Consider the following 27,080-nt stretch of genomic DNA (forward strand, 5'->3'; position numbering starts at 1 on the left):
TAATGATATGAATACATGAATGCATAATTACGTTATCACATTCTATAATATTAGTTACAATATACATATACAATTATTAAACATATCAATAGCAATATGCAAAATGCTTATGTGATGAAGTTTTGCAAATATAGCAACAAGATATAAATATGAATGTCAAAAGTGGGATGCAATAACATGTGGTTGCCTCTGTGTGTTGCTCTCCATGTGAGTCTGTTAGATGACTAATGTGATGTAGTTGTTGAGTGGCTTCACCGCAAGTATATTGTGTTAAAAAAATTAAAAAAACGTTGTGTGGAAGGTCAAAACTAGAGCAGGCTAAATTGGCAGTGACTATGCATGTAGCGTCAAGAAAACATATCAATGAATCAAATTGGCTGTTTGACTTGGACTATTAGCATTTAGCATCCGAAATGCTACAATGTGATAACATATGTGTACGCACGTATTCATTGACATTTACTTTCTTGGATTGTTTTGTAGAGTTTCTTCTGAGCGTTTGGTGTGCTCTCACCTATCTGGGTTCGTGAAGACCTGAAACATGCCTGTTCTTTTTTAACTTGACCATAGAGTTTCCTAGAGGACATGACCTGCCACGAATGCCCTCTCTCCACCTGAATTCTGAACAGTTTGGCCACACAATGTTTGTAGTTCACATTTTGACTTTAAACATGTGTCTTCTGATATGGTTGACTGTCTGCTTCAGTGGGGAAAATTCAAAAGAAATGTGTCATCTTACTACCCCAGCAGTCGGGGGTTCAAGTCACACTTTCATCTGTCTCCTCCTGTTTCTAATCTGTCTAAATAAAGGACAGAAACAAATAAAGGTGGAATTTCACAGAAAAATATTCTCCCTAGGCCCTATTCTGAATTGAAATAAGTTGATTTAAATTTAACTTTAAAAAATGTTGACTTGAGTCCATGTTAACTCTACTCTACAAGCAAAAGACCAGGGTTCACATCCACCTTCTCACATGAATACCAGTGATGAATGCCCACTTTCCACATGTTACCTCATGCTAGAACTGCTATAACTTACATATCCTAAAAGATGGCACAGACAAAGAGGGCTGCCTCGCTTCTAGTTCATAGGAAACTTTGCAGTTTTTTGTTATTTCTTATTACATTGTTAGCCCAGAAAATGTTATGTGTTATTACATACAGCCGGGAAGAACTATTGGATATCAGAGCGGCGGTAACTCACCAGCACTACGACCAGGAATACGACATTCCCGAAGCAGATCCTTTGTTCGCACCACCCATGGCAATTGAACTGATTCCAGAGGCAGATCCAAAACAACGCCTGCGAAAAAGAGGGACTCGAAGCGGTCTTCTAGTCCGACTTAGGAGGCGCGCACACCACCCACTGCTTCCGAGTATATTACTCACTAATGTTCAGTCCCTGGATAACAAAGTTGACGAGATCAGGGCAAGGATTTCTTTCCAGAGAGACATCAGCGATTGTAACACACTGTTTCACAGAAACATGGCTCTCTCGGGATATACTGTCAGAGTCGGTCCAGCCATCTGGATTCTCAGTTCATTGCGCCGATAGTAGAAGGGCGGAGGTGTGTGTTTCATGATTACCGACTCATGGTTTAATTGTAATAACATACAGGAACTCAAGTCCTTTTGTTCACCCGACCTAGCATACCGCACAATCAAATGCCGACCGTATTATCTCCCAAGAGAATTCTCTTCGGTTATTGTCACAGCCTCGTATATCCCCCCCTCAAGCCGATACCACGGCGGCCCTCAAGGAACTTCACTGGACTTTATGCAAACTGGAAACCATATATCCTGAGGCTGCATTTATTGTAGCTGGGGATTTAACAAAGCAAATTTGAGGAAAAAGCTACCTAAATTCTATCAGCATATTGACTGTAGTTCTCGCGCTGGAAAAATACTCAACCATTGTTATTCAGACAAGGACCTCCCCCACCCTCCTTTCAGCAAATCTGACCACGACTAAATTTTGCCCCTCCCTTCCTATAGGCAGAAACTCAAACAGGAAGTACCTGTGCTAAGAACTACTCAACGCTGGTCTGACAAATCGGAATCCATGCTTCAAGATTGTTTTGATCATGCGGACTGGGATATGTTCCGGGTAGCTTCCGAGAATAATATTGACGTGTACACTGAGACGGTTACTGATTTCATCAAGAAGTGTATATGAGATGTTGTACCCACTGTGACTATTAAAACCTACCCTAATCAGAAACAGTGGACTGATGGCAGCATTTGCGCAAAACTGAAAGTGCGAACCATCACATTTAAACATGGCAAGATGACTGGGAATATGGCAGAGTACAAACAGTGTAGTCATTCCCTCTGCAAGGCAGTCAAACAGGCAAAACATCAGTATAGAGACAAAGTGGAGTCGCAATTCAACGGCTCAGACACGAGACATATGTGGCAGGGTCTACAGACAATCATGGGCTACAAAAGGAAAACCAGCCACGTCGGAGACACAGATGTCTTGCTTCCAGACAAGCTAAACACATTCTTTGCCTGCTTTGAGGATAACACAGTGCCTCGCAAGGCTGCCGGCGCAGATGGCATCCCTAACCGCGTCCTCAGAGCATGCGCAGACCAGCTGGCTGGTGTGTTTACGGACATATTCAATCTCTCCCTATCCCAGTCTGCTGTCCCCACATGCTTAAAGATGGCCACCATTGTTCCTGTACCCAAGAATGCAAAGGTAACTGAACTAAATGACTATCGCCCCGTAGCACTCACTTCTGTCATCATGAAGTGATTTAAGAGACTAGTCAAGGATCATATCACCTCCACCCTACCTGACACCCTAGACCCACTCCAATTTGCTTACCGCCCCAATAGGTCCACAGACGATGCAATCGCTATCACACTGTACACTGCCCTATCCCATCTGGACAAGAGGAATACCTATGTAAGAATGCACAATTGAGAGCATCCTGCCGGGATGCGTCACCACCTGGTAAGGCAACTGCACCGCCCACAACCGCAGGGCTCTCCAGAGAGTGGTGCGGTCTGCACAACGCATCACCAGGAGCAAACTACCTGCCCTCCAGGACACCTACAGCACCTGATGTCACAGGAAGGCCAAAAATATCATCAAGGACAACAACCACCGGTTGCCCCTAAGTGACCGCCAATGTCACTTATGCCTGGAACCGCCCCTGCACTGTCCAGAAGTAAAATATATATTTTAAGTATTCCGTCCTCTGAGCCAAGTTGTTGAACAGCATATCTGCAACTGTGTCTCAGTGACTCACCTAGTTCCTTGTTTTCTTCCCCTCTCTACACGGATACACAGTTACAGGTCTTACACAGAAAGACCCACCGTACCATATCCACACTGTGTTATTGTCATATTCTGTAGTACGCTTTTCCGTCACACTGCTATGAGCCTTTGTGAGTCTGAAAGCAGCTGAGTGTGTGTGTGTGTGTGTGCATGCGTGTGTGTGTGTGTGTGTGTGTGTGTGTGTGTGTGTGTGTGTGTGTGTGTGTGTGTGTGTGTGTGTGTGTGTGTGTGTGTGTGTGTGTGTGTGTGTGTGTGTGTGTGTGTGTGTGTGTGTGTGCGTGCGTGCGTGTTTCTGAGAGAGTTGTTTTGTCGTTGTCTTGTTTCATTTTCCCCACTGTGCGGTAGACTTAAGTAATCCCCTGCTTTTGTGGTCCCTCCTCTGTCTCCATGTCTAACACACTTTTTCTGATAAGGTGTGTGTGTCCGGTGGGGGTGGTTGGCGTGTGCGTGCAGATTTATTTGCTTGTGCACACTCTTGTGTGTGGTTCCGCCCCAAGCCCCTAGCCCCATTTCAAACACACACAGTTTGTGATAAGGGCCTTGTAAGCATTGTGAAGGGTTTACCGCAGACCATGCTCCAGGAGAAAACGAATGGAAGAATAATAATAATGTGCCATAATAACATGGTTTAGGAGCCGGGCATAATAATGTACAACGCTGCTATACACCTCAGTGAATTGTGCAGAGAAACAGAGGGGGGGGGAGAAGGCTAAATGGGGATTTAAAGTGTTGCCATGTTGAGTCCTCTGTTTGACTTCAGATGTGCCCCAGGGACTCCTATAGTGCATCGTTAACTACTCTCATTTAGCTTGCTGTGGGGGAACATGGATTTTTCATGGCAGAAATGAACCAGTAATGGAAAATCCCTCATTTTAAATGGTAGTTTTAATCAGTTTTAGGTGATGCACGAGGGTTGATGAGTAAAAATACATTTCATTTATGAATGAATCAATAATTAACCCATTGTAATGTCTCTTTTTCCTCTTTCTCTCTCTCTCTCCTCCATCTATCTCTCTCTGTCTTTCTCTCTCTCAATCGCTCTATCTATCTCTCTCTCTTTGTCTTTCAGGTGCCCTGCAGATCGAGAACAGTGAAGAGACCGACCAGGGGAAGTATGAGTGTGTGGCCACTAACTCTCAGGGCGTACGCTACTCTTCCCCAGCCAACCTGTATGTGCGAGGTAGGAACTGACCCCGGGTGTAAGATCTCTCACACACATGCGTTATAACACACACACCACTTTAACAAACACACATGTAACAGCCGTCACTATTATACTATACATGTAGCAAGGTGTTAAGTGCTAGTTTGTTTACATGTTGTTTTGTTGTTTATTTTCTTCCTATTGGCATCTACTAACCAAACACAACCAAACCTAACCACCAAGTGAAACACCAGTTGGTGACCTAAGATTGGTAATATTCAAGACTAAACTGGGTTTTCACCAGTGTTGCGTCAAGGTGCTCTATTTTATAATAACTGCCACTGAATGGACGTAGACGAAGAGGGATAGGCCAATGACGTCATACATGACCAGATTCTTCAGGAAGTATTATTGCACTGTGTAATTCGGGGGCCTTTGCTACAGTATGACATCACTATTGTCCTATCCCTCTTTATTTTATTGTAAATTGAGGGCCACGGGGTTTATGCTTCTATCTTCCACTTTAATGCACTGATTGGCCAGGGAATACAATTGGTTTCTCAAGTCTAAATCAGATACGAAAAAGAATGCAGAAACTGTGGCCCTCCAGAAGTTTAAGACCCCTATTCTAGGTTCCTCGACTGAGGTAAGGGAGACCGGGACCTCTGGATTCAGTTTTATGGGTTCTAGACTCGCTGTTCTAAGCTCTTGAGCCCTTGAATTCGAAGTTCCTGATTCTCCATTTTAAGTGGGTTCTGTGGTTCTGTGAGAACCAGTGTGTGTGTGTGTGTGTGTGTGTGTGTGTGTGTGTGTGTGTGTGTGTGTGTGTGTGTGTGTGTGTGTGTGTGTGTGTGTGTGTGTGTGTGTGTGTGTGTGTGTGTGCGTGCGTGCGAGTGAGGCTTTGAGCTGGCCATTTTTACTCTCTCTGTGTTTCCCCGTTCTCTCTCTCCCCCTCACGTCATTGTGTTCTACATCAACCCCCTTACATCCCCCAGAGCTACGAGAAGGTTGGTGCGTCATTTATTTTCCTTCGCTACTTCCTTTCTATAACACATTTACTCCTAAAGTTAGGAGAATTCCTAAAGTGAGGAGAGAGAAAACCGGTCTGAAACCGGCTAGAGCAGAGGGATGAATAACCCTCGTGTCAAATTGGATTTGATGAACACATTTCTTTGACCGAAGACTTTTACCTGAGCTCTCTAACGAGGCCACCTGCCTACACAGCCGTTTGCATTGATTGCATTGTGAGGCCTTGTTTGCAGACCGTTGTTATTGCTTCCATCCGTGCGCGCGACATTCTCTGCATGGAAAGTGTCTTGTTGCCATGGAGACCCAGGAATTGGAAATTCAAAGGAGGCTGTCTACGCATGGCGGGAGAGCGGTGGCAGCGCTTGCATGCCTTGTACCCTGACCGTGTAACTCTGTGTGTGCGCGGCTCTGTTTGTTTGTGTGTGCGCGTGCTTGTGTATGTTGAATTGATTGATTTCCGTATTGTCTTGTCCCTTGTCTTGTGTCGGCCGTGCTGTACTGTTCTGTCTGTGTGGGCTTGTGTTATGTCACTGCCGTGCTTCTGCACTTGCGGCATGTTGTGTGTCACATTGCCAGTGTGTGTCTGTGTCTCTGTGTGTCCTCTTGGTCTGCTACTGTTTGTTTGCCTACTCAGTGTAGCTTGTTTTCTGATTGGTTGAGTGGTATTCATATCCCCCTAGGGGAAATGAAGCAGTCAAATAAGGCTTTATTTAAGTGGCATTTAAAGAGCCACAGAAGTAAGCCACAAAAGTAACTTATAATTATTTGCACACTTGTTTGGTCAGCAAAGGTTGACACAACACAACCACAGTACTTCTTTATGTACATTATCTGTGTTTATATGTGTTTATATGCAGGTAAACAAAATGTACAATAGTATTTAATTGCACAAAACATAAACGTTTCTTTCAGTGGATCATGTCCATGCCCAGTATAGTGTTATTCACACAGAGATCCTATGTAATGATATGGTTATTCAGCTGCTATACAGCGCATTTGCCGTGCTTATGAAACGATCTGATGACCTCCATTGATCGGCAGTTGAAATGAAAGATTTACCCACCTCTATATCCATATATACATTCATACAATGCACACATTAATGAAACAGCTCTCCACTTCTATATTAGATGAGGCTGGATTACCTTGTGAAAATGCCAACTGGGCTGTAGTGTGCTGTGCTACTGAAACAGTATCCCAGCTCCCAGTCACCGTCTGCTATGGTCTCACAACCTGATCAACTGTCCCCTGTGGGAAAGCCTGTTATTGATGCTGGAGGGAACTAGAATACATCATTGCATTGCAGCTATCACCCTGGACTATATAGTAGGCTACGCTATTAACACAACTCGGAGCTTCTAGGAGATACGCGTTTCCATCAGCATTCTGACCAGAGATACATCTTTTATCTGAATCCTTTGCGAATGAACTGTATATTCCGTTATATGAAATACGACATTGTTTTAGTGATGCTACATCCACATAGACGTCTGTTAGTGTTTATGATACATACTATTGAAGCCCCCCTATCCACGGTGACATAATGGAATAGGGTTAATCATTTGTGCCTGTCCTAATCTCAGATGCTCTCTGTTCAGCATGCGCTTGAATATTGTACTGTCTTCTTGTATTAATACCTGCAGTGCTGGATGTAGTCTACTTTCCTACTTGACGTACTGTAAATATCGATGTGCTCTTCTTCAGATTGAATTGGACACATTGTAGACCAGTCTCCAAACTTTAAGTGAACTTCTAGGCAAAATGCTGTCGTTAGATAAGTACACTACACGTAAAAGGCAACATTATACACGTACTCTAAGAGTTTTGTCTTGTCATATAAAAGGTAAAGCTGGATTGTATGGATAGTTGCTCTTATCTGCTGCATGCTGGTCACTCTGTCCCTGTTTGTCTCTGTCTCGTTCTTGCTCTGGAGAGAATCTGCCTGCCTGCCTGCTTTTTGATTTGATATCTGTTATAACAGTTGAAATTGTTTTTGACTCTTTTTTTTTGTTGACAAATGTCTCTTTTTTTATACATCTTTTTTTCAAATGTCTCTTTTTTTGTCTTGAACTTTGGTGTCCAATTCTGGGTATCTGTTGGTATTCTAGGATCACTCCAAATGTATGGCACTGTTATGGAGAAATGGGGTCATGTCTACTGAACTATTGAATCATTTGAAGATGCCAAAATGTTCATTCGTATTTGGTTTTGGTGAATAGTTTGCGTTCTATCTGTGGAAGACTAGAAATACTGTGAAATTCATGGAACCTAGAGAAGATATTTCAACCCTAGGTGAAGTTTATTAATGGATCTAAAAATGGCTATTTTACATGAAATGGATCGGCTGAGAATCATTTGGGCGAAGACTGAGGCCAGTGATTCTATAAAGGCTGTTTCCCCCTGTTTTACTCCCACTGAGTGAGTGGAGATTCCTGTATTGTGAGTCAAACACATGATTCAAACAGCTGATTCAGATACAGTGTTGAGTCTTGATGCTAGCCAATATTTATACTGTCTGTCTGTCTGTCTGTCAGTCTGTCTGTCTGCCCTCACCTTGCATCCACTCCTGCCCATCTAGAGTCGTTGGTCTGTCTGTCTGATTGTCTATCTGTCTATTTTGTACTTCAGTCCTCTGTGTTGCAGCCTTGAGGTACCTAGTTTTCTATTCCTATGACATCCACCAATAAAAGCCTGATTTTGAAGAACCAAACAGCAGTTTCAAGAGCACCATGTGTTTTCTCTTCCCCCGCCCCCCCATCCTCCTTTCTTCTCCTCTTCCCCCTCTGTCCTTTCCCCCCTTTCTTATCCTCTCCTTCCCCTCTTACCCTCTCTGTCCGCATCCCTCTCTTCTAATCTCCCGCCCTTCTTTCTCTCTCTTCTGCATTCTGACATTTCCATCTGTACCCTGGTGTGTAGGATCAACAGACAAATGTGCATACTTTTTTTTATTAATAAAAGCATGCACATCCTATCTCTCTTTCTATTTATCTCTCTCTCTTTCTCTCTCTGTCATGATGGATGCCTTGATGTTTCCTTATTTACCGTGTTCAACGCGTTAACCCTTGTAATTGCGACGACACCTATTTATATCTCCATCATCCACTCTTTCTTTACATTGCTTATTTATTTCCAACATTGCTGTGTTCATCTGGTATTCTGGTTGTACAATGAGGCTGTGATTTGCCACATTGATTGTCATTGTCTGGAAGAGGAACCAGACAATACTCTCCCTCCCTCTCTCTCTCTCTCTCTCTCTCTCTCTCTCTCTCTCTCTCTCGCTCTCTCTCACTTCTTCCCCCTCTCTCTTCTCCCACGGGTTCTTCATGAGCATAGTTAACTCTATAAAGTCGTCCAGGAATGCATGTGACCCATGAGCTCTATCTCTCGATGCATCTTATATAAGATAGACCTGACAGATAGCTAGTGATTCAGATTCAGCACAATTACAGTTAACAGGAGCACTCTGTGCATGTTGTCTGACTGATAGAGCAGGTTTTGTTGATCGGCTCGGCCAGCGCCACGTATCTAAAGGGCCCTCGTCTGCAGTGGAGAACTCACCCTGGAGGCACAGAAGTCTCTTTGAAGTTTCTCACTCAAGTTTCTGGCGAAGTTTCTCTTTTTCAGTCAGCAGCCTTGAGCTTCACTGCAGGGCGAGTTCAGCTCTAGTTTAGGTCTTCACATCAGTTTGATTTTGCTCATCTCAGCTCTTCAGAGAAAATGGCAATGGTATTTTGTGCAGCCCAGAGCTCCAATATTTGTATTGTAGATCTTGTTTTGTAACAGGGATTGGGGAAGAGGGCGTGTTCTAGCTTGGCATCTACAGTGATGTGTCCAGAATAGCAAGTGATGTCTTGTGAAATATACAATGGGTTGTTGCACAGTGGCTAAGACATGAGAGTCGTACAATAGGTTTCATGTGCAGGGTGAAATGTAACTTGAGATAGTCAGCAGTCTCTCAACATGAAATCTGTGTATTTCAATTGCAATCATTAGCCTTTTCAAAACTACCAATGTGGTTTTGATTAAACGTGAAATATTCCTTTATAGAACTTCTGTAAAAGCAGTGAAGATCATTCTACCCTTTCTGTTACCCCTCTCTCTCTCTTTCTCGCTCTCTCTCTCTCTCTTTTTCTCTCTCTCTCTTTCGTTCTCTCTTTCTGTATCTTTCTTACCCCCTCTCTCTCTCGCCCTCTCCTGTCCCTCCCTCTCCCCCTCCTCATTCCCCTCTCCCCATCCTCCCCCTGTCTTCCTCCTCTCCCAGTGCGTCGCGTGCCCCCTCGTTTCTCCATCCTGCCCGCCAACCATGAGATCATGCCTGGCGGCAGCGTCAACATCACCTGTGTGGCGGTGGGCTCGCCCATGCCCTATGTCAAATGGATGCTGGGTATTGAGGACCTGACCCCGGAAGACGAGATGCCGGTGGGACGCAATGTTTTGGAGCTCAACGGAGTGAGAGAGTCGGCCAACTACACCTGCGTGGCTATGAGCAGTCTGGGGATTATAGAGGCCACCGCACAGGTGTCAGTTAAGAGTAAGGGACATCCTTTAGTTTTCTAACTGTGCTTCCACTGTGTCCCGCTCGCTGGCTTTCTTCTCTCCCATTAAAACCCTAACAGCCACATTAAACATGTATATTAGATAGTTAGGGCCACCTATGATCTCGCAGGTGTCCGCCAAGAGTAAGGGACACTAGTCTCCCCCTATCTGCCTTAAGACATTATTAAAGACAGTTAAAAAAATATCTGCTTCTATCGTCACAGCTCTTCCCAAGCCTCCCGGTACCCCCATCGTCACAGAGACGACCGCCACCAGCGTTACCATCACCTGGGACTCCGGTAACCCCGACCCGGTGTCCTATTACATCATCCAGTACCGGGCCAAGACACCGGACAGCAAGTATGAGGCGGTGGACGGTATCACCACCACCAGGTACAGCATCGGAGGGCTCTACCCCAACACGGAGTACGAGGTTAGGGTGTCGGCCTTCAACAGCATCGGCCAGGGCCCCTCGTCCACCCGGGTAGAGGCCAGGACAGGGGAACAGGCCCCGGCTAGCCCCCCCAGGAACGTCCAGGCTAGGATCATCTCCCAGAACACTGTCATGGTCCGCTGGGAAGAACCGGAGGAGCCCAACGGACAGGTGAAATACAATTGAAATTAGTGAATTAATCCGTTGTTTTATTAAGAGCAGATGGGATAATGCACAGTAATCCACTTCTCAAACAATACTGAACGTCTCAGAACACTGAGGTGCAATAGGCAATAGTTAGCTAGATAAACATCTATTCCCGGGGCAGTCTAAAAATAACAAGCTGAATAATGGAATCAACATAAGCAACAATAATCACAATAACAAGATGAGGCCAATGCATCATAAACAGATAATACAAATGATGCTACATACATATTACAGTTTAAATCACACACTATAATGGTTAGGCTTTAGGTAGAGGTCAGTTGAAAGGTCATCTAGTTATTAAATTATAACGGTCATGTCAACCTTGAAGCTAATGCAATGTTTATCTAGCTCAGCTAGCAACATAGGTCCAATATAATGGAATGTGCATTGATGTCAAAATATATAATAGCTTCCAAACACAAACAAACCAACATGGACCAGACGTGAGAGGTTAACTTTCGCTTTCTTTCTTTCTTTCTTTCTCTCTCTCTCTCTCTCTCTCTCTTTCTCTCTCTCTCTCTCTCTCTCTCTCTCTCTCTCTCTCTCTCTCGCCCTTTCCCTCTCTTTGTCACTCTCTCTCGCTCTCGCTCTCTCTCTCTCTCCTACCCTCCCTCACTCTCTCCATCCAGGTGAAAGGTTACCGGGTGTACTACACCATGGACCCATCTCAGCCCATGAGTCTGTGGCAGATCCATAACGTCCAGGACAGCACCATCACCACCATCCAGAGCCTGGTACCCTCTGAGACATACACAGTCAGAGTACTGGCCTTCACCTCTGTGGGAGACGGACCCTTCTCTGACTCCGTCCATGTTAAAGTTCTGCCCGGAGGTGTGTGTGTGTGTGTGTGTGTGTGTGTGTGTGTGTGTGTGTGTGTGTGTGTGTGTGTGTGTGTGTGTGTGTGTGTGTGTGTGTGTGTGTGTGTGTGTGTGTGTGTGTGTGTGTGTGTGTGTGTGTGTGTGTGTGTGTGTGTGTGTAGGCGCGTGCGTGCGTGCGTGCGTGCGTGCGTGCGTACACTATTTTCTGACCTGGTTCATGTCAAAGTGCTTCAGTAATGTTTAAGGTTAGTAACATAAAGATCTGCAGGGCTCCCTTGTAACAGTCTTCCATCTTAATAAGACTGGTCTGTTTAAACAAAGGATTAATTGAACAGTTTAGAAGCTACTAATTGACTGAATGCTAGAGAGGTGAATTCTAACTCTTGTCCTCTCTGCTCTCTTGTCCCCTGTAGTTCCAGGGCAGCCAGGGAAGTTCAAAGTGGGAAAGGTGACAGACACCAGTATACAGCTCACCTGGGAACCTTCCTACACCAAGGAGGGCATCGTCAACTACGAACTGCTCTACAAACCTGTCAAGTTTGGCAGCCTGGTAAGACTTCTTCTTCCATACGAAGTACATTTCATGAACCTTTTACTGCAGTGGACTACATCAGGGTCACACAGAGTGATGCTTGGTGGTCTTAATCAAGTACACCTCACACACATGGTTATTGGCTTACAAGAAAGAAGACAGATGTACCATGGCAGATGTAGAAATGTAATCAATTTGGAGTTTGCTTCCCAATATTACACTTTATATACATCACAGAAGTCTGAAATATAACAAAACTGTTTGACAAAGAAACACCAGATTAATCTTTGTTAATTATGAAATATCTTAATAACATTCCACCCGTGAGGCCAAAGAGGGCGTGTTTGGTCATTGACTGCAGGAAAGAACTGCAATTATTAAATTGATTTAATACACACAGATAATCCAGAGTAATCCCTTTCTTTCTTTCTTTCTTTCTTTCTTTCTTTCTTTCTTTCTTTCTTTCTTTCTTTCTTTCTTTCTTTCTTTCTTTCTTTCTCTACCCCTTCTCTCTTTATTTTATTAATGTTCTCTCTTCCCCATCTCTCTCTCTCTAACAGGAGAAGTTGACGTTTGGGCCCCGGGCGTCGTACACAGTGGAGGGTCTGAGGGCTAACACAGAGTACTCCTTCTCCCTGGCAGCCATTTCTAACAAAGGCATCGGAGCCTTCACCAACGAGCTGGTCCAGAGGACATCACAAGCCAGTATGTTTTCCCTTTGTCACACCTGCAAAACACACACTGTGTAACGTTTGCACTCCTGCTGCTTGTCTCCCACACAGCTCCAGAGTCACTGGACCCTGGGAGTCGTCTACACACCAATCCATCTTGTCCTCTCATCCACTCATTTATCCTGTGCACTCATCCATCCCCCTATCCATCTCCTATGTATTTCGAGTGTGCCTGACGTCCAGCGCACCAGCATTTTGGTTTTTACCTTCATTTTTCCTCACACAGTGAAAAGTCCCAAGCGGACGGCGCTTTCTGTTTTTTCCCCCTCTTTAACTTTCTTCACTCCTTCATACGGTTTTCTTTCCTTCAAAGTTGATCAAAAGTGGACTTTTTTTCTCCAGTTCAGGAAGCTCACTGTTACAGGTCAAATGTCAAAAGTCGTGAGGATATTCTATATGTTTTGCCTTTATTAGAGGTAAGTGTTGGAGGTCGTAGGTCTGTATCCTGCCTTAAAGGTAAAATATTCCTTTTTAATATTTAATTATGCATTTGTTACCTGGGAAAAAATGTACACCATATGACTTACATAGGACGTACATTCACCAACAGAATCTTTCTCCGTGCCTTACCTACAAACGGAGGTTAGACCCGTGGGTGGCTGTTGAGGTGACTGAATGCATTTTATTTCATGGAGCAGAATGCATTTCACACTCAGCTTGGCACAGTTAGCGTGCTACCACTTGGCTTTGGTGCACATCGTGATTATTCCCCCAGGCTACTGGTACTAAGGCTGCAGCTCAAGTGTCAGACTCACATACCTGTCAAAATCCCAAATACTCCAGTCAAATGCACACCTTTCCCTCTGCACCTTTAATGTTTTGGTTAAATGTGATGTGTGGTGTCTCTGGTTGCATGGTAAGAAGGTCCTGTGTGCTATTAGTCGGAGAGACAGGTAAGTGTCTCAAACAGTGCCTGTTTATTCTCTTTTCCTTACTGTTCTTCTGTCATGTGCCTTTACTCGTGTTCTATCTCCTAGTTCCTCTGACGTCGCATGAGGTCAACTTTCATGAAAGTATTTGTTTTTGGTTCTCGTTTCAGTATCCTCGAACCCTGCTCTCCACCTTTTTCTTTGACATTTCAAATCCCTGAACCTAATTTTAAGACATGAGGATAGGGCAGTTGAAGAAGCACTAAAAGATATAAAGAGTTTGGCAAAGTTCCAACACAATTATTACATTCCACTGAGAATAATGTCAAGAAACCTTTGGTAACAAGATAGAGGATTAACCGCGGAACTCTATACAGTATCTGGGTCGTTCCACCAATAGAGTGACTTTTAGGTGGTGTAAAAGGGTAAAAATATACATTTATTTCACCAAATGTTTACGTTCTGTCATAAAGAGCACGTTCAAGTTCATCAATCAACCAATAAAAATGTATTTATAAAGCCCTTTTTTACATCAGCCGATGTCACAATGTGCTATACAGAAACCCAGCCTGAAAGCCCAAACAGGAAGCAACGCAGATGTTGAAAAAACATGTTTTCCCATCTCAAAGAGGTTAAATTAAGAAAAATGTAAAAGAAATATTGGCAATTAAAGTAACAGGGTTGACCGTAACAGGGTTGACGTTTTCAAGCAATAAAGCAGTAAGCAATGACTCCTCTTGTGACAGGGGGAATGGAAGCTTGTTGTGTGTCACAGGGAGGGAAATTGAACGCAAGATTCACAATATATATATATTTTTGAACACATTTCTAACACATTTCATAATTATCTATGGGTAACAGTGTTGACGTGCAATTAAAAAGGAATGGTTTCATATTCATACATATATTCATATTCGTGTTAAAACAAGAGTTCAGTTCACGTAACAGGGTTGACCTTAAAATGAATTCAATTCATCTTCAGAAATGACTTTGTCAAAGCAACAAAGTAACTAGGGCTTGTTGGTGAAAACGTGGCTATTTTTTGCGGGTGATGTGAGTTAAAGTCTTTATAATCTAAAACCGGAGGAGGGACATGTCAAAATGCATTTTCCATGTGGCCAATATTAAGATGCTGAGAATATAAATTGACTTCTTCTATAGAAATGGATCCTCCCTATCGTTTAATAATTAGAAAGCAGATCATTCATTCAACATTCCAGGATCCCAGGAAAACAATGGATTTCTCATTTGGTTCCCAGGCTGAAAAGGTACAAGAACCCTTGACCTACAGTATAGCTCTGTCCTTATCCAGCCCCACTAAGCTAGTCATAAATCACTGTGCTGCCATTGGTCAGAGAAGACAAGTGAAAGCCTTCCATAGTATCAGTTGCATATCCTCCTGGGCGGTAATTAAGTTGTCCACTCTGCATGGATACCCCCTGTCTTCTCCTTTATCTTATTACCTAGGTAACATTATTCATTTATTTCTGCCTCCATAATGGCTTTGTCTTCTGTGTTGGAGCCTTTGTTTCTCTGTTTAGCCGAGTCATGTTTCTTTGTCTTTAGAGGCACTTTTCATTTAGTTCTGTATTATTTTCCCTTATAGTTGAGTTTTCCTTGGTTTAGTTTCAATTCCTTTTTACACCATTTTCTTATATTCTTGTTTTGTTTGGTGTTTTCAACCTCTCTCTGTCACTGTCTCTTTGCTTTCTCTTTCTTCGCTGCGTTCCTTACTCCCCCTGCCCCTGCAAATTTCCTCTTCCTGCCCCTCGTCCAATCAGAGCCATCGGCTGCGCCCCTAGGCGTGTCCTGTGACAGCCCCAGGTCCACCTCCCTGAGGGTAAGTTGGAAACCACCACCCACTGAGACCCAAAATGGCGTGCTGACTGGCTATGAGCTGCGCTACCAGCAAGTGGTGTCTGGGGCCAGGGTTGAAGGTCAGGGTCCGGAGGTGAAGGGGCCTCCCATCCCCCCAGAGCAGGGGCAAGTGGTGTTGGAGGGGCTAGAAAAGTGGACCTGGTACCGCGTTATCCTGGCAGCTTTCACTACCGAGGGGTCCGGACCGGAGAGCCCGGCGCTGCTCTGCCGTACGGACGACGACGGTGAGTATGTGTGTGTGTGGGTGTGTGTACATTGATCAACTGATCAATGTATTGATAGAGTAATTATATGTTGTGTGTGGATGATGGCGCCGGAGGAGGAACTCTAACCCGGAACCTTATAAGAAATCCCGCTATGCCCTCAGACAAACCATCAAACAGGCAAAGCGTCAATACACTACTGAGATTGAATCATACTACACCAGCTCTGACGCTCGTCGGATGTGGCAGGGCTTGCAAACTATTAAAGGCTACAAGGGGTAGCACAGCCGCGAGCTGCCCAGTGACACAAGCCTACCAGATAAGCGAAATTACTTCTATGCTCGTGTCGAGGCAAGTAACACTGAAACATGCATGAGACCATCAGCTGTTACGGATGACTGTGTAATCACGCTCTCCATGGCCAATGTGAGTAAGACCTTTAAACAGGTCAACATTCACAAGGCCGCAGGGCCAGATGGTTACCAGGACGTGTACTCCGAGCATGCGCTGACCAACTGACAAGTGTCTTCACTGACATTTTCAACCTGTCCCTGACTGAGTCTGTAATACCAACATGTTTCAACAGACCACCATAGTCCCTGTGCCCAAGAACACTAAGGTAACCTGCATAAATGACTACCGACCCGTAGCACTCACGCTGTAGTCATGAAGTGCTTTGAAAGGCTGGTCATGGCTCACATCAACACCATTATCCCAGAAACCCTAGACTCACTCTAATTTGCATAACACCCCAACAGATCCATAGATGATGCAATCTCTATTGCACTCAACACTGCCCTTTCCCACCTGGACAAAAGGAACACCTATGTATGTGAGAATACTATTCATTGACTACAGCTCAGCGTTCAACACCATAGTGCCCTCAAAGCTCATCACTAAGCTAAAGACCCTGGGATTAAACACCTCCCTCTGCAACTGGATCCTGTACTTCCTGATGGGCCGCCCCCAGGTGGTAAGGGTAAGTAACAACACATTTGCCACGCTGATCCTCAACACGGGGGCCCCTCAGGGGTGCGTGCTTAGTCCCCTCCTGTACTCCCTGTTCACCCATGACTGCGTGGCCAAGCACGACTCCAACACCATCATTAATTCCGCCGACAACACAACGGTGGTAGGCCTGATCACCGACAATGAAGAGACAGCCTATAGGGAGGAGATCACACTGGCAGTGTGGTGCCAGGACAACAACCTCTCCCTCAATGTGATCAAGACAAAAGTTATGATTGTGGACTACAGGAAAAGAAGGGCCGAACACGCCCCCATTCTCATCGACGATACTCTAGTAGAGCAGGTCGAGAGCTTCAAGTTCCTTGCCGTCCACATCACCAACAAACTATCATGGTCCAAACACACCAAAACAGTCATAAAGAGGGTATGACAACGCCTATTCCAACTCAGGAGACTGAAAAGATCCTCAAAATGTTCTACAGCTGCAGCTGCAGTCCCCTGACTGTTTGCACCACCGCCTGGTATGGCAACTGCTCGGCATCCGACCACAAGGCGCTACAGAGGGTAGTATGTACGGCGCAGTACATCACTGGGCCAAGCTTCCTGCCATCCAGAATCTATATACCAGGCGGTGTCAGAGGAAGGCCCTGAAAATTGTCAAAGACTCCAGTCACCCAAGTCATAGACTGTTCTTTCTGCTACCACACAGCAAGTGGTACCGGAGCGCCAAGTCTGGGTCCAAAAGGCTTCTTAACAGCTTCTACCCCCAAGCCATAAGACTCCTGAACAGCTAATTAAAGGGCTACCCAGACCCCTCTTTTACCCTGCTGCTACTCTCTGTTTATTATCTATGCATAGTCACTTTAGCTTTACCTACATGTACACTACCGTTCAAAAGTTTGGGTTCACTTAGAAATGTCCTTGTTTTTGAAAGAAAAGCATTGTTGGTTAAGGGCTTTTACGTAAGCATGTCACTGTAAGGTCTACACCTGTTGTATTCGGCGCATGTGACAATACCATTTGATTTGTGTGTGTTCCTCAGTCCCGGGTGCGGCCCCTCGGCAGGTGGAGGTCCAGCCCTTCAACTCCACGGCCCTCAGGGTCACCTGGCGATCTGTGTTGGCAAGGCAACGCCAAGGCCAGATCCGTGGTTACCAGGTGCACTATGCTCACGTGGAGAGCGGCTCGTCACGCACCCTTCCCCGGATCAAAGACCTGCTATTGGACGACAGCCAGGTGATGTCATCACTAATCTTACCATTCTTACTTCCAATTTTCTTTTAAATATTTAATTGGAGTATCTTCGCAACAGTGAAGTGCACACTTAAAAGGATAACTTACACCTTTGCCAGCTGTCACACCTCTGCAGATCACGTCAGGTTTGTAGCGCTAAAGGGAAGCAAATCGTTCGCCTTACATTTATCTCACTTTGAGTCTTTGTAGTACAAATCACTTCCCCCTACGCTCTTATTTCCTCCTCCTATATCTAATCTCCTCTCTTGACTCATTCACTCCTCTCTCTCCTCCCTCTCTTTCTCTCCCCTCCGCTCTCCCCTCCGGGTCTTCCCGTGGGATCAGTTTGTGGAGGATGACTTTACTGAATACGTGAGTATGGCTCATTCTGTCAGTATTAAACTGAACCTTATGTTGCATAAGGAAGTTATGAAACCCTCATTAGGAGATGCCTTCTATCTGATAGACAGCCAGTTTGTAACATGTCTCTATGTAAAAGTAATAGGGCAGAGTAAGTTCATGCTTATTGATGTTTTAGTGGAGATAGGACGAGAAAGGAAAGGGTAGGCAGGAACGGAGAAAGGAGGGAAGAAGAGAGAGAGGTTTTATAGAGGTTTAGCTGAAAAATAAGTGTGTGTGTGTTTCGCTGTAGGAGATGATTGTGGGGGGTCTTAAGCCAGAGACCTCTTACTCTGTGTCTGTGGCTGCTTACACCACTAAAGGGGACGGAACACACAGTAAAGCCAGGGTGGTGCAGACACTGGGGATTGGTGAGCATCACACACACACACTCAAAAAAGGATAAGATCACTTAAAAATACACACACCCATAATACACACACAATACACCCAGGCTACAATAGCATATTACACATATTATACAGTATATGAATGTATTAAACGTACAATGCATAACTGCCATGTTTGTGCCTCTCCTTCCTGCTCTTGTCTGCAGTGCCTGGTGCCCCCTCCCTGTCAGTGCGCCCGGGATCTGAGTCCTCCGTGGTGGTGAGATGGGGGCCCCCTTCAAGAGGGTCAGACTCGGGTCCAGGTGCCAAAGGGTCTGAAATTCAGATCCAGGGTTACCGGCTACAGTTTGGGCTGAAGAATGCCACTCTGGACACTATGGTGGAGTTTTCGTCCAGGGAGCGAACGTACACTCTCACAGACGTAATTCCAGGTTTGACCTATGTCGTTACTCTTTCTGCCAAAAGCCGGTCGGGGTATGGAGATAAGGCGTGGGAGGAACTCGAGATGCCCGAGTACCCACCCAGGGGGTACCCCCAAATCTTGGAATCCATTAATGTCACCTGCTGTTCACTCCAGTTCTGCTGGCTACCCCCTGTGCCAAGCGAGCGAAATGGCGTGATCACTGAATACACAGTAGCTTACCGGGAAGAGGGGGGTCTTGACCCTATGGGCATTGACCCTCTTGGCCCTCCTCGCCAGATCACGCTCCCAGCCAGTGAGTCCAGCTACACCATCCTGGGCCTGAACCACAGCACTGGGTACGAGGTGCAGATGTGTGCTCACACCAGCGTAGGTCCCGGCCCCTTCAGTCCCCCGCTGCTGTATCGCACACTGACTTTCGAGACAGGTAGGGCTGGCCTGGGGCCTGTGCACAGGGCTCAGGAGAAACCCCCCTATTCACTCTAAGCACTGGTCTAGAGTCATGTTTGTTTGCTTTAATCTGAACCTTGAATATCATAGTCCAAAATGCAAAGCTGACTCTGGGCCAGTTCTAAGGAGTGACTTTCATCCACCGAGTGGTTGAAAACTACAAAGTCCACTGGAAAATCCCAGTCTCCTCCACCCACCCACACCCACCACCTCCTCCCTCACCTACCCCTCACCTCCAAGGAAAATGGACTGAATGCCACAGGAATGAATGTATGGATAACACTCTCACACACCCACAGGTAAAAGTCAGTAGAAAAGCCGGGTAGGTTGTGAACTGTGAGGTAAGTGTTGAGTCTTGGCTCATTGGCTGAACGAGGCTTTAGTTTAGACACATGGTTGGTATCTAAAGGTAAGCGTTTACATCCGTCAATCCAGCATCTCCTTTTGGATTGACTGAACATACTCCAACCTTTGTTGACTTGTCCCAGCAGGCACTAAACCACTAAACACACACCTTCTTCAGGTCTGTTTCTCTCCCTCCACTCCTCATTCTGATCAATCAATCCACCTCTTCACCTCCTCCTCCTCCTCCAAACCTCCGTCTATCGTTCCCACTAACTTGAATTCCGATCAGTCTAAAGACATGCTTCTACCCCATCACTCACACAGACACCCACTCACAGGTCTGCAGGGTGGAAACGGAGGAGTGGAGAGGTTGATTGGCACAGGGCAGTCTAGATGACCCTGCCTTGACTGTGTCTATATGTATCTTACAGGAGAATGATGTATGTCTAACCTCCCCTCATTCCCTTCACAGCGACCCCATAACCCTTTGAGAAGATAGTTATTTCGAAGTTACATATTCTGTGTGTTCTGTTCCGGGAAATCTACCAGAGCGAATTAGGCTAGAATGAGATAAAGTAGGAGTTGGCGGATGATGTCGTAGTAAAGAGGAGGTACAGTGCACACAGGAGCCAACGGTTCTTATCTCTTCCATTCTTCAACTCTATTCACTCTTATTTGGTACCCAGTGCCCATATACGTACTTCCTAAAGAATGTTGAGATGTATGACATCACTGTCATGTCCTTCTTCATCTTATTTTAGGAATTTGGGATCCTTTGTTATAGAACCTACTAGAATGGGTTGGGAGCTTCTCCACAAAGGGTTAAGGACCGTTGAGACATGTGACTAGGGCGGTCTACACCTCAACTGATCATTTGTCTGTTCTCCATCTCCCAATCAGATGTCCCGAGGAACTTCTCAGTGAACCTGGCGACCAAGACGAGTGTTCTGCTGACCTGGGAGTTCCCCGACAGCCCCTACCCATACCACTTTACTGTGAGTGTACGCGTGTGCGCTCGCGTGTGCATGCATGCATAAACATCTGTGTGTGTGTGTGTATGTGTGTAAACACAATTGTGCGTGCATGTGTGTGTATGTCGCTGCGTGTCTATATAGCGTATGTGCAGTATGATCTTAGCCGTAAAACACCCCTATCCTATTCCTCCCAGGTGGAGTATAATCATCAGAAGATAGAGGTGGATGCCAGGCTGAGGAAAACGGTGATCCCCAACCTGCAGCCTGATACTGACTATGACTTCAAGATCACCTCCCCCGAGGGCAACATGGGCCGACTGAGGCACCGCATCCTAGCCAAGACGTCTCCACTAATCGGCATCCGTCGCCCGGAAATAGACCACACCCGGGACACGGAGACCACCATCACCATCATTCTGCCTTCACTGGAGAACCGGAGCCCTGTCAAGTAAGGCCTACCTAGAGGATGGATTTCTACTGATTTTAATTGTGTTTTGAATTTGCGCTGATATTTTGGGATGTCCTGGGTGCTGGTTGTGTCTCCTCTAGGAACGTGTATGTGGTGGTAGTTCCACTGAGGAGGGCGAGGGGGGTCATCAGGCATCTCAAGAACCCAGACGAGATGGACCTGGAGGAGGTGAGAGCTATGGCAACACATTTGGGACACATGACATGGCTGGTCCTCTCTCTGAGAACCTTTGCTCTTTTAGATTTGGTTTCTTAATGTTTACATTTTAAAAAAACGTATGAATAACATGCGTCTCTGTTTCTCTTCCTCTCCTTCCCAGTTGTTGGACATCAGTCAAAGACAGAGGGACTCTAGACAGCAAAAACAGGTTGACCTGCGTCGAGCCTACATCACCGCCCGCTTCACCCCGGATACCCTGCCAGCCTTCTTCACTCTGGGGGACCAGCTGGATTACGGAGGCTTTGAGAACCGCGCTCTAGAACCGGGACAGGAGTACGTGTTCTTCATCCTGGCGGAACTCAACGGCACCACAGGGGTACGGGAAAATCCAATTAGGATTTTTTTTGATTTGTTTGTTTTTGCACATATTGCATATATGTATTGTAGGACAGTGTGTATCTCTCTCACAGAGTCACGTCTTCTCCCTCATTCTCAAAAGACAAGCTACTTTGGCATGGCCATGAACAACACTGTTAAGACAATGAAGTTTATCACTCGACAAATGGAGAATGAAAAGGCAATAATGTTCATTTCCCCTAGTACGATATGTATTCCTCAATGTGCTCTGTTTGTGTATTGTAGAAGATGTACGGGGCCAGCCCCTACACAGACCCAGTGATAGCCCCTGACTCAGACCCCCAGCCCCTGGATGCGGGGGACGGTCTTATCTGGGTGGTGGGACCCGTCCTGGCCGTGGTCTTCATCATCTGCATCGTCATCGCCATCCTGCTCTACAAGAAGTGAGTGAGACCCGGGACGGGAGCACTGAACTTACACAGGGGTTGTATTTCTAACAAGTATAACTCATATCAGCTTGCATGCTTTGCTATAACCAGCAAACATGATAATATGCTATTCGTCGCTAACATTCTAACACGCTATGCCTAGCGAACACATATGGTATGGTTCTATCCCATGACAGCCATTGAAATGTGTCTGTTTCAGCTTACACAGTATACTGGCCTATTAACAGGCGTAGAAACAAGGGACAGGATTGTAAGGGCAGCTAGACTGACCCAGCCAAAGAGATGTGTCATCTTTAGTAACCCAGCCATCAAGCTTTTGAATACAAATGTATCACATTCCTCTTTTCACTATTCACTCCCTCGCTCGCTCCTGTTTCGGAAGCAGCAAGCCAGACAGGTGAGTGTCGGCCGTACTAAGTAGTTGGTTTATTGTGTTAGTGACATATTTTGATCTCTAAGGACAAATGATACAGTGTCAATTCAAATGCCTAATTGGCAGTGCAGCAATTTATAGAAATAATACAGTCTAAAGTATTTAAAACTTGTGTTCATGGAACCAATATATTGTGGTGAATACTGTTAGTCAGTCACGACCTCTAACGCCTCTACTCTCTCTGGTGCGTGTCCTGTTGTGTTCCGTCTCCCTGGTCCCTGAGCAGTAAGAGGAAGGAGTCTGAGCCAGGCACCAAGAGCCTTCTGGGCAACGCTGAGATGATGGCCCACCACCCCACAGACCCCGTTGAGATGAGACGCATCAACTTCCAGACCCCTGGTATGCATTGTGCACAGACAAACGCATGCACCCACGCACGCACACACGCACACACACACACACACACACGCACACACACACACATTTTCCGATAGCACATTTGTTCTTGATAAAAGAAAGAAAAGTTTCTGAATTTATATGGTGGGAGGAACTGCAATAAAGAACAAAGTGAATTTCAAGTGTAAAAAGTTACCACAGAAAACACACCACACAGGGTCAGGTTTTATAACCCTCTGAAGCTTCCGCCAGGGTTTCATTTCCTTCCGAGATCAAAATGGCTGCCCTCCAGGTTAGTACAGTTAAGATGAGTCATCGTCCGTGAGTCATACCTGTGCAACGGGCGGCACGGCACTCTGCCCAAACACTGTAACCGTCTCAGTGTCTGCCCGACCGCCCACAGTCCCACCTGGCAGGCGCTAGATAGCCATGCCAGAGAGGACAGAGGTGTCACCACTGTCAGAACTGAAAAACACTTACATGACCTATTAGTTCTTGAAAAGTTGAAAGGTGAGAGTTAGAGTTACTTTTAGCTAACATAATTATATTTCTGTGTAGAAAGCGTGGTGTAGATCCTCCGCTTTTCCTAGCGTGGCCAGACAAGGCAGACCCACACCGCCTCCACACCCTCTGTGAGTCCCACCTCCAGCTGCTCTGGTGTTAAATCCCCCGGCTACGCCTCCGCCACTTCCTGTCACCCTCTGTATTACGAGAAACTGCTTCCCCCTCACAGAAGGAACTTAGATGAGAATGAGGAGGATGTTATTGTGTAAAATATACAGTATCTTGTATAATTAGGTTATTTGTGGCAATATTAACATTATTCATGCCACACAGGTGTGGTTCAATGTATTCATCCGTCTGATATGCGCTTCAGCAGATTGTTTTCTTACAATTAGGCCTATATTTTGCAACACTGCTCATGGTGCATGATGATATTGAATTATATTGTATAGCACTCTCCCCTACATCTGACAGTGTTTTACATTGTATGGGGGCGAACACTCGACCTCCACACCATTACCACCCACTGTGTGTGTGGAGATACTCAGGGTGCCGTTCCGCCTAATTAACACTCTGTCTTTTTTTTCTGCTTTTTTCTCTGAGTCATCGCTTGCGCTCCTAATCGCTCAGAAAAGTAATTTCCATATCAAAGGAAAACATTTCCAAACCAACTGAATCGCAGACTTTGTATCTTTTAAGTGGATTAATATTGATTCTCCATTGTGCTATTTGTGTAATATGCGGTTTTTTTTAACTCTGTAATTGTATTTTGCCATCTAACAAAGAACCCGTAATTAATCTTGTGCGATGACAGAGTGGTGTGTGTAGGTGTACTCTATACAGTCTTGTTACTGGTAGACTTACCATTATGCAGAAGAGGCAACTGCCTCAGGACTCACATAACCAAGGGGCTTCCTTTTTTTGAGGCATCATAATAAAACATTTAAAAATCCCCATCAAAACCTGCAGGTGGAAGGTAGCCGAGATTTAGCGGTGTTTGTCAGACCAGGAGACATCCCAGAAATTGATCTTCTCACAAAAACATCTGTACGGTTTGGGCTACACACTAATATGAACCCTCTATGGAAAGATGAGACTCTCCCGAACACGGTGGTGTTCTTTGTTTTGCTCTACAACCGTCATCTGAAGGTAACATGGTACTGGGACAAAAAATGTATGTGAAGTGAATAGGACATTCCATGTAAAAGGTATATGGGTAATTCCACAGTAATTTTATTTTTATTTTTGTATTTTTAGCTTTTTATCTCTCAGATATAGGACAGAAACTTCAAAACATACTTTCTTTTTATTACGTTTTTCCATGTATGAATCAGTTTTTCAATGTGTTTCTATGGGCTAATGGCAGTAAGGCCAAATTCAATGTTTCATCCAATAATTATTTTATATATATATATATATATATATATATATATATGTTTATACCTACAGGGGTCATGGCACATTAAAAGGGCATATACTTTTACAGTTAAATTACATGTATTTACTATAAAAGGGGGGTGGGGGCTTTAGACTGGCCTCTGTTTGGGTCCTCCAAATCACTGAGTCTGCCCCCTGAGTCTTGTGTAAGCTTCCAAGGCTAATGCCTATACAGGATGGAGCTTAACTCAGTCTTGAGTCGCACTGACAAACTGGGTTCGAACCCCGCTTAGTCACACAGAGAGCCCTCATAATGACCCTCGACGTCTGACCTCCTACTTTGAACCCTTGTCCCTGTCCTGTAGGTATGATGAGCCACCCTCCCATCCCCATCACAGAGCTGGCTGAACACACAGAGCTGCTCAAGGCCAACGACAACCTGCGTCTGTCTCAGGAGTACGAGGTGAGAGATGCAGCATGGAGGAACGGATGAACATCACTCTTACATACAATACTATACAGTGCCTAGGGATAGGGTTATTCCTCAAAGTGTACCAATTGCCCCTTGCAAACGAAGATGGTATCCTATCCTATACTCCTTGATCTTCATCATAGCATTTTCATAAATTCTACTTAATGGGTGCTCTCAATTAGATTTTAGGTGCCATCAACTATAAATTAGGAGAAATACTTGCAACTGATGTGGAAATCCTGTAACTCTTCATCTCTGTTTCCTGGTCTCTCCAGTCCATTGACCCTGGTCAGCAGTTTACCTGGGAGCACTCCAACCTGGAGGTGAACAAGCCCAAGAACCGCTATGCTAACGTCATCGCCTACGACCACACTCGCGTCGTCCTCGCTCCAATAGAGGGTTCAAGTCCAGGTACAGTCAGGGTGTCATGCACCCCAAAAATGTGAGGGGGCACAAAGTATGTGAGGATGGCTGCGTGGGGGGGGGGGGGTTCTGGATGGGGGTCCCCAGTCTGTAAGTTGGAGAATTTTTCATTACGCTTCATTTCATATAAAAATATGTTTTAAGCATATCTAAGCATATCTCTTGAGCTGTCTGTATACTCCAAACTGGTGGTCAAATCTGGGTAAAGGATTGAAAGGAATGGATTGGTAGCTAGTTATGAGCTTAGACGATTGGGAACCTATCTTGGGCTAGCTAAAGCCAACTTCATAAATTTGCTAGGTGGCTAGTAGTATTAAAGAGAAACAAAACCAAAAATGTAACCCAAAAATTATTTTTTGAAATATATATTTAAAAAAATTATACGGGACTCATCTGAGGGGGCACGTGCCCCTCTTCCCCCTATGGGCATGACGTCTCTGGATACAGTGTACAGCTTCCGAGATGTTGGCCTCACTCGTAAGACATGAAATCATTGTAAATGATGAATAACATGTCTGATATTGTTTGATAGATACAAATCTGATTGATAAATCGACATCTGTTCCCAGATACGAACAGACCCAGATACATGGACAGACCCAGAAAAAGCATGGTCCTTGACTAAACGGAATAGAAATTGAAGTGAATAGAAATCTCAACAACTCTCCTCTCTTCCTCCTTCTCCATATTCAGGTATACTGGGTAGTGACTACATCAATGCTAACTACATTGACGGCTACAGGAAGCAGAATGCCTACATCGCCACACAGGGCCCGCTGGCAGAGACGTTCGGGGACTTCTGGAGGATGGTGTGGGAACAGAGAGCAGCCTCCGTGGTCATGATGACTCGCCTGGAGGAGAAGTCACGGGTGAGAGGGGGAGGGACAGGGCAACACTCATCCACTCATCGTTATTATCTACTGTAGGGCAACACTCATCCACTCACTTAGAGAATAAGGATTCTTTGTTTGTCCCCATAGGAGAACTCTTTTTGGTACCAGGTAGCACCTTCTTTTCAAAGAGTGTCCTGTAGGGCAACACTCAGCCGCTTTGAATGGGACTAGGGCTCTGTCATTCATTGTAATGTGCAGTCATGTCACTCATGTCATCCACTATTGAAGGGCACTGTCATTCACTGCTGTAGGTCAGAAGGGCTCTGTCATCCACGGTAGGGCACTGTCATCTACTCAGTGTCATCCAATACTGTAAGTCACTGAAGGTTACTGGAAGGCTATCATCCACTATAGGGCACTTTTTAGGCCACAGTCATGAGTCATCCGCTGAGGATGAT

General features: G+C 45.2%; 2 protein-coding genes across 9 annotated transcripts in view; both read left to right on the plus strand.

Moving 5' to 3' along the window:
- LOC129824322 (receptor-type tyrosine-protein phosphatase S-like) overlaps positions 1 to 27,080 on the plus strand; it is a 106,346-nt gene that overhangs the window by 64,090 nt on the left and 15,176 nt on the right. For 2 of the 8 annotated variants that reach the window (XM_055883882.1, XM_055883883.1), the window contains exons 7-24: positions 4,356 to 4,466; positions 5,426 to 5,437; positions 8,376 to 8,390; positions 9,721 to 9,990; positions 10,220 to 10,599; positions 11,268 to 11,469; positions 11,870 to 12,006; positions 12,549 to 12,693; positions 20,737 to 20,831; positions 21,005 to 21,258; positions 21,360 to 21,447; positions 21,599 to 21,814; positions 22,081 to 22,238; positions 22,627 to 22,641; positions 22,904 to 23,016; positions 25,260 to 25,357; positions 25,642 to 25,777; positions 26,483 to 26,658. In XM_055883882.1, coding sequence (XP_055739857.1) covers positions 4,356 to 4,466; positions 5,426 to 5,437; positions 8,376 to 8,390; positions 9,721 to 9,990; positions 10,220 to 10,599; positions 11,268 to 11,469; positions 11,870 to 12,006; positions 12,549 to 12,693; positions 20,737 to 20,831; positions 21,005 to 21,258; positions 21,360 to 21,447; positions 21,599 to 21,814; positions 22,081 to 22,238; positions 22,627 to 22,641; positions 22,904 to 23,016; positions 25,260 to 25,357; positions 25,642 to 25,777; positions 26,483 to 26,658 — 2,621 coding nt within the window. Of the gene's footprint in view, positions 1 to 4,355; positions 4,467 to 5,425; positions 5,438 to 8,375; positions 8,391 to 9,720; positions 9,991 to 10,219; positions 10,600 to 11,267; positions 11,470 to 11,869; positions 12,007 to 12,548; positions 12,694 to 15,369; positions 15,691 to 17,680; positions 17,875 to 18,216; positions 18,244 to 18,523; positions 18,642 to 18,826; positions 19,052 to 20,736; positions 20,832 to 21,004; positions 21,259 to 21,359; positions 21,448 to 21,598; positions 21,815 to 22,080; positions 22,239 to 22,626; positions 22,642 to 22,903; positions 23,017 to 25,259; positions 25,358 to 25,641; positions 25,778 to 26,482; positions 26,659 to 27,080 lie in introns of all 8 variants that reach the window. The other 6 variants (XM_055883889.1, XM_055883884.1, XM_055883886.1 and 3 more) reach the window with 6 other exon arrangements.
- LOC129824324 (receptor-type tyrosine-protein phosphatase S-like) lies at positions 19,058 to 20,743 on the plus strand. The gene has a single exon (XM_055883891.1). It carries the CDS (start codon positions 19,126 to 19,128, stop codon positions 19,525 to 19,527), a length of 402 nt encoding a protein of 133 aa, XP_055739866.1. The 5' UTR covers positions 19,058 to 19,125; the 3' UTR covers positions 19,528 to 20,743.

Source organism: Salvelinus fontinalis, chromosome 26, assembly GCF_029448725.1.
Source record: "Salvelinus fontinalis isolate EN_2023a chromosome 26, ASM2944872v1, whole genome shotgun sequence".
In the NCBI taxonomy this organism is placed as follows: Eukaryota; Metazoa; Chordata; class Actinopteri; order Salmoniformes; family Salmonidae; genus Salvelinus; species Salvelinus fontinalis.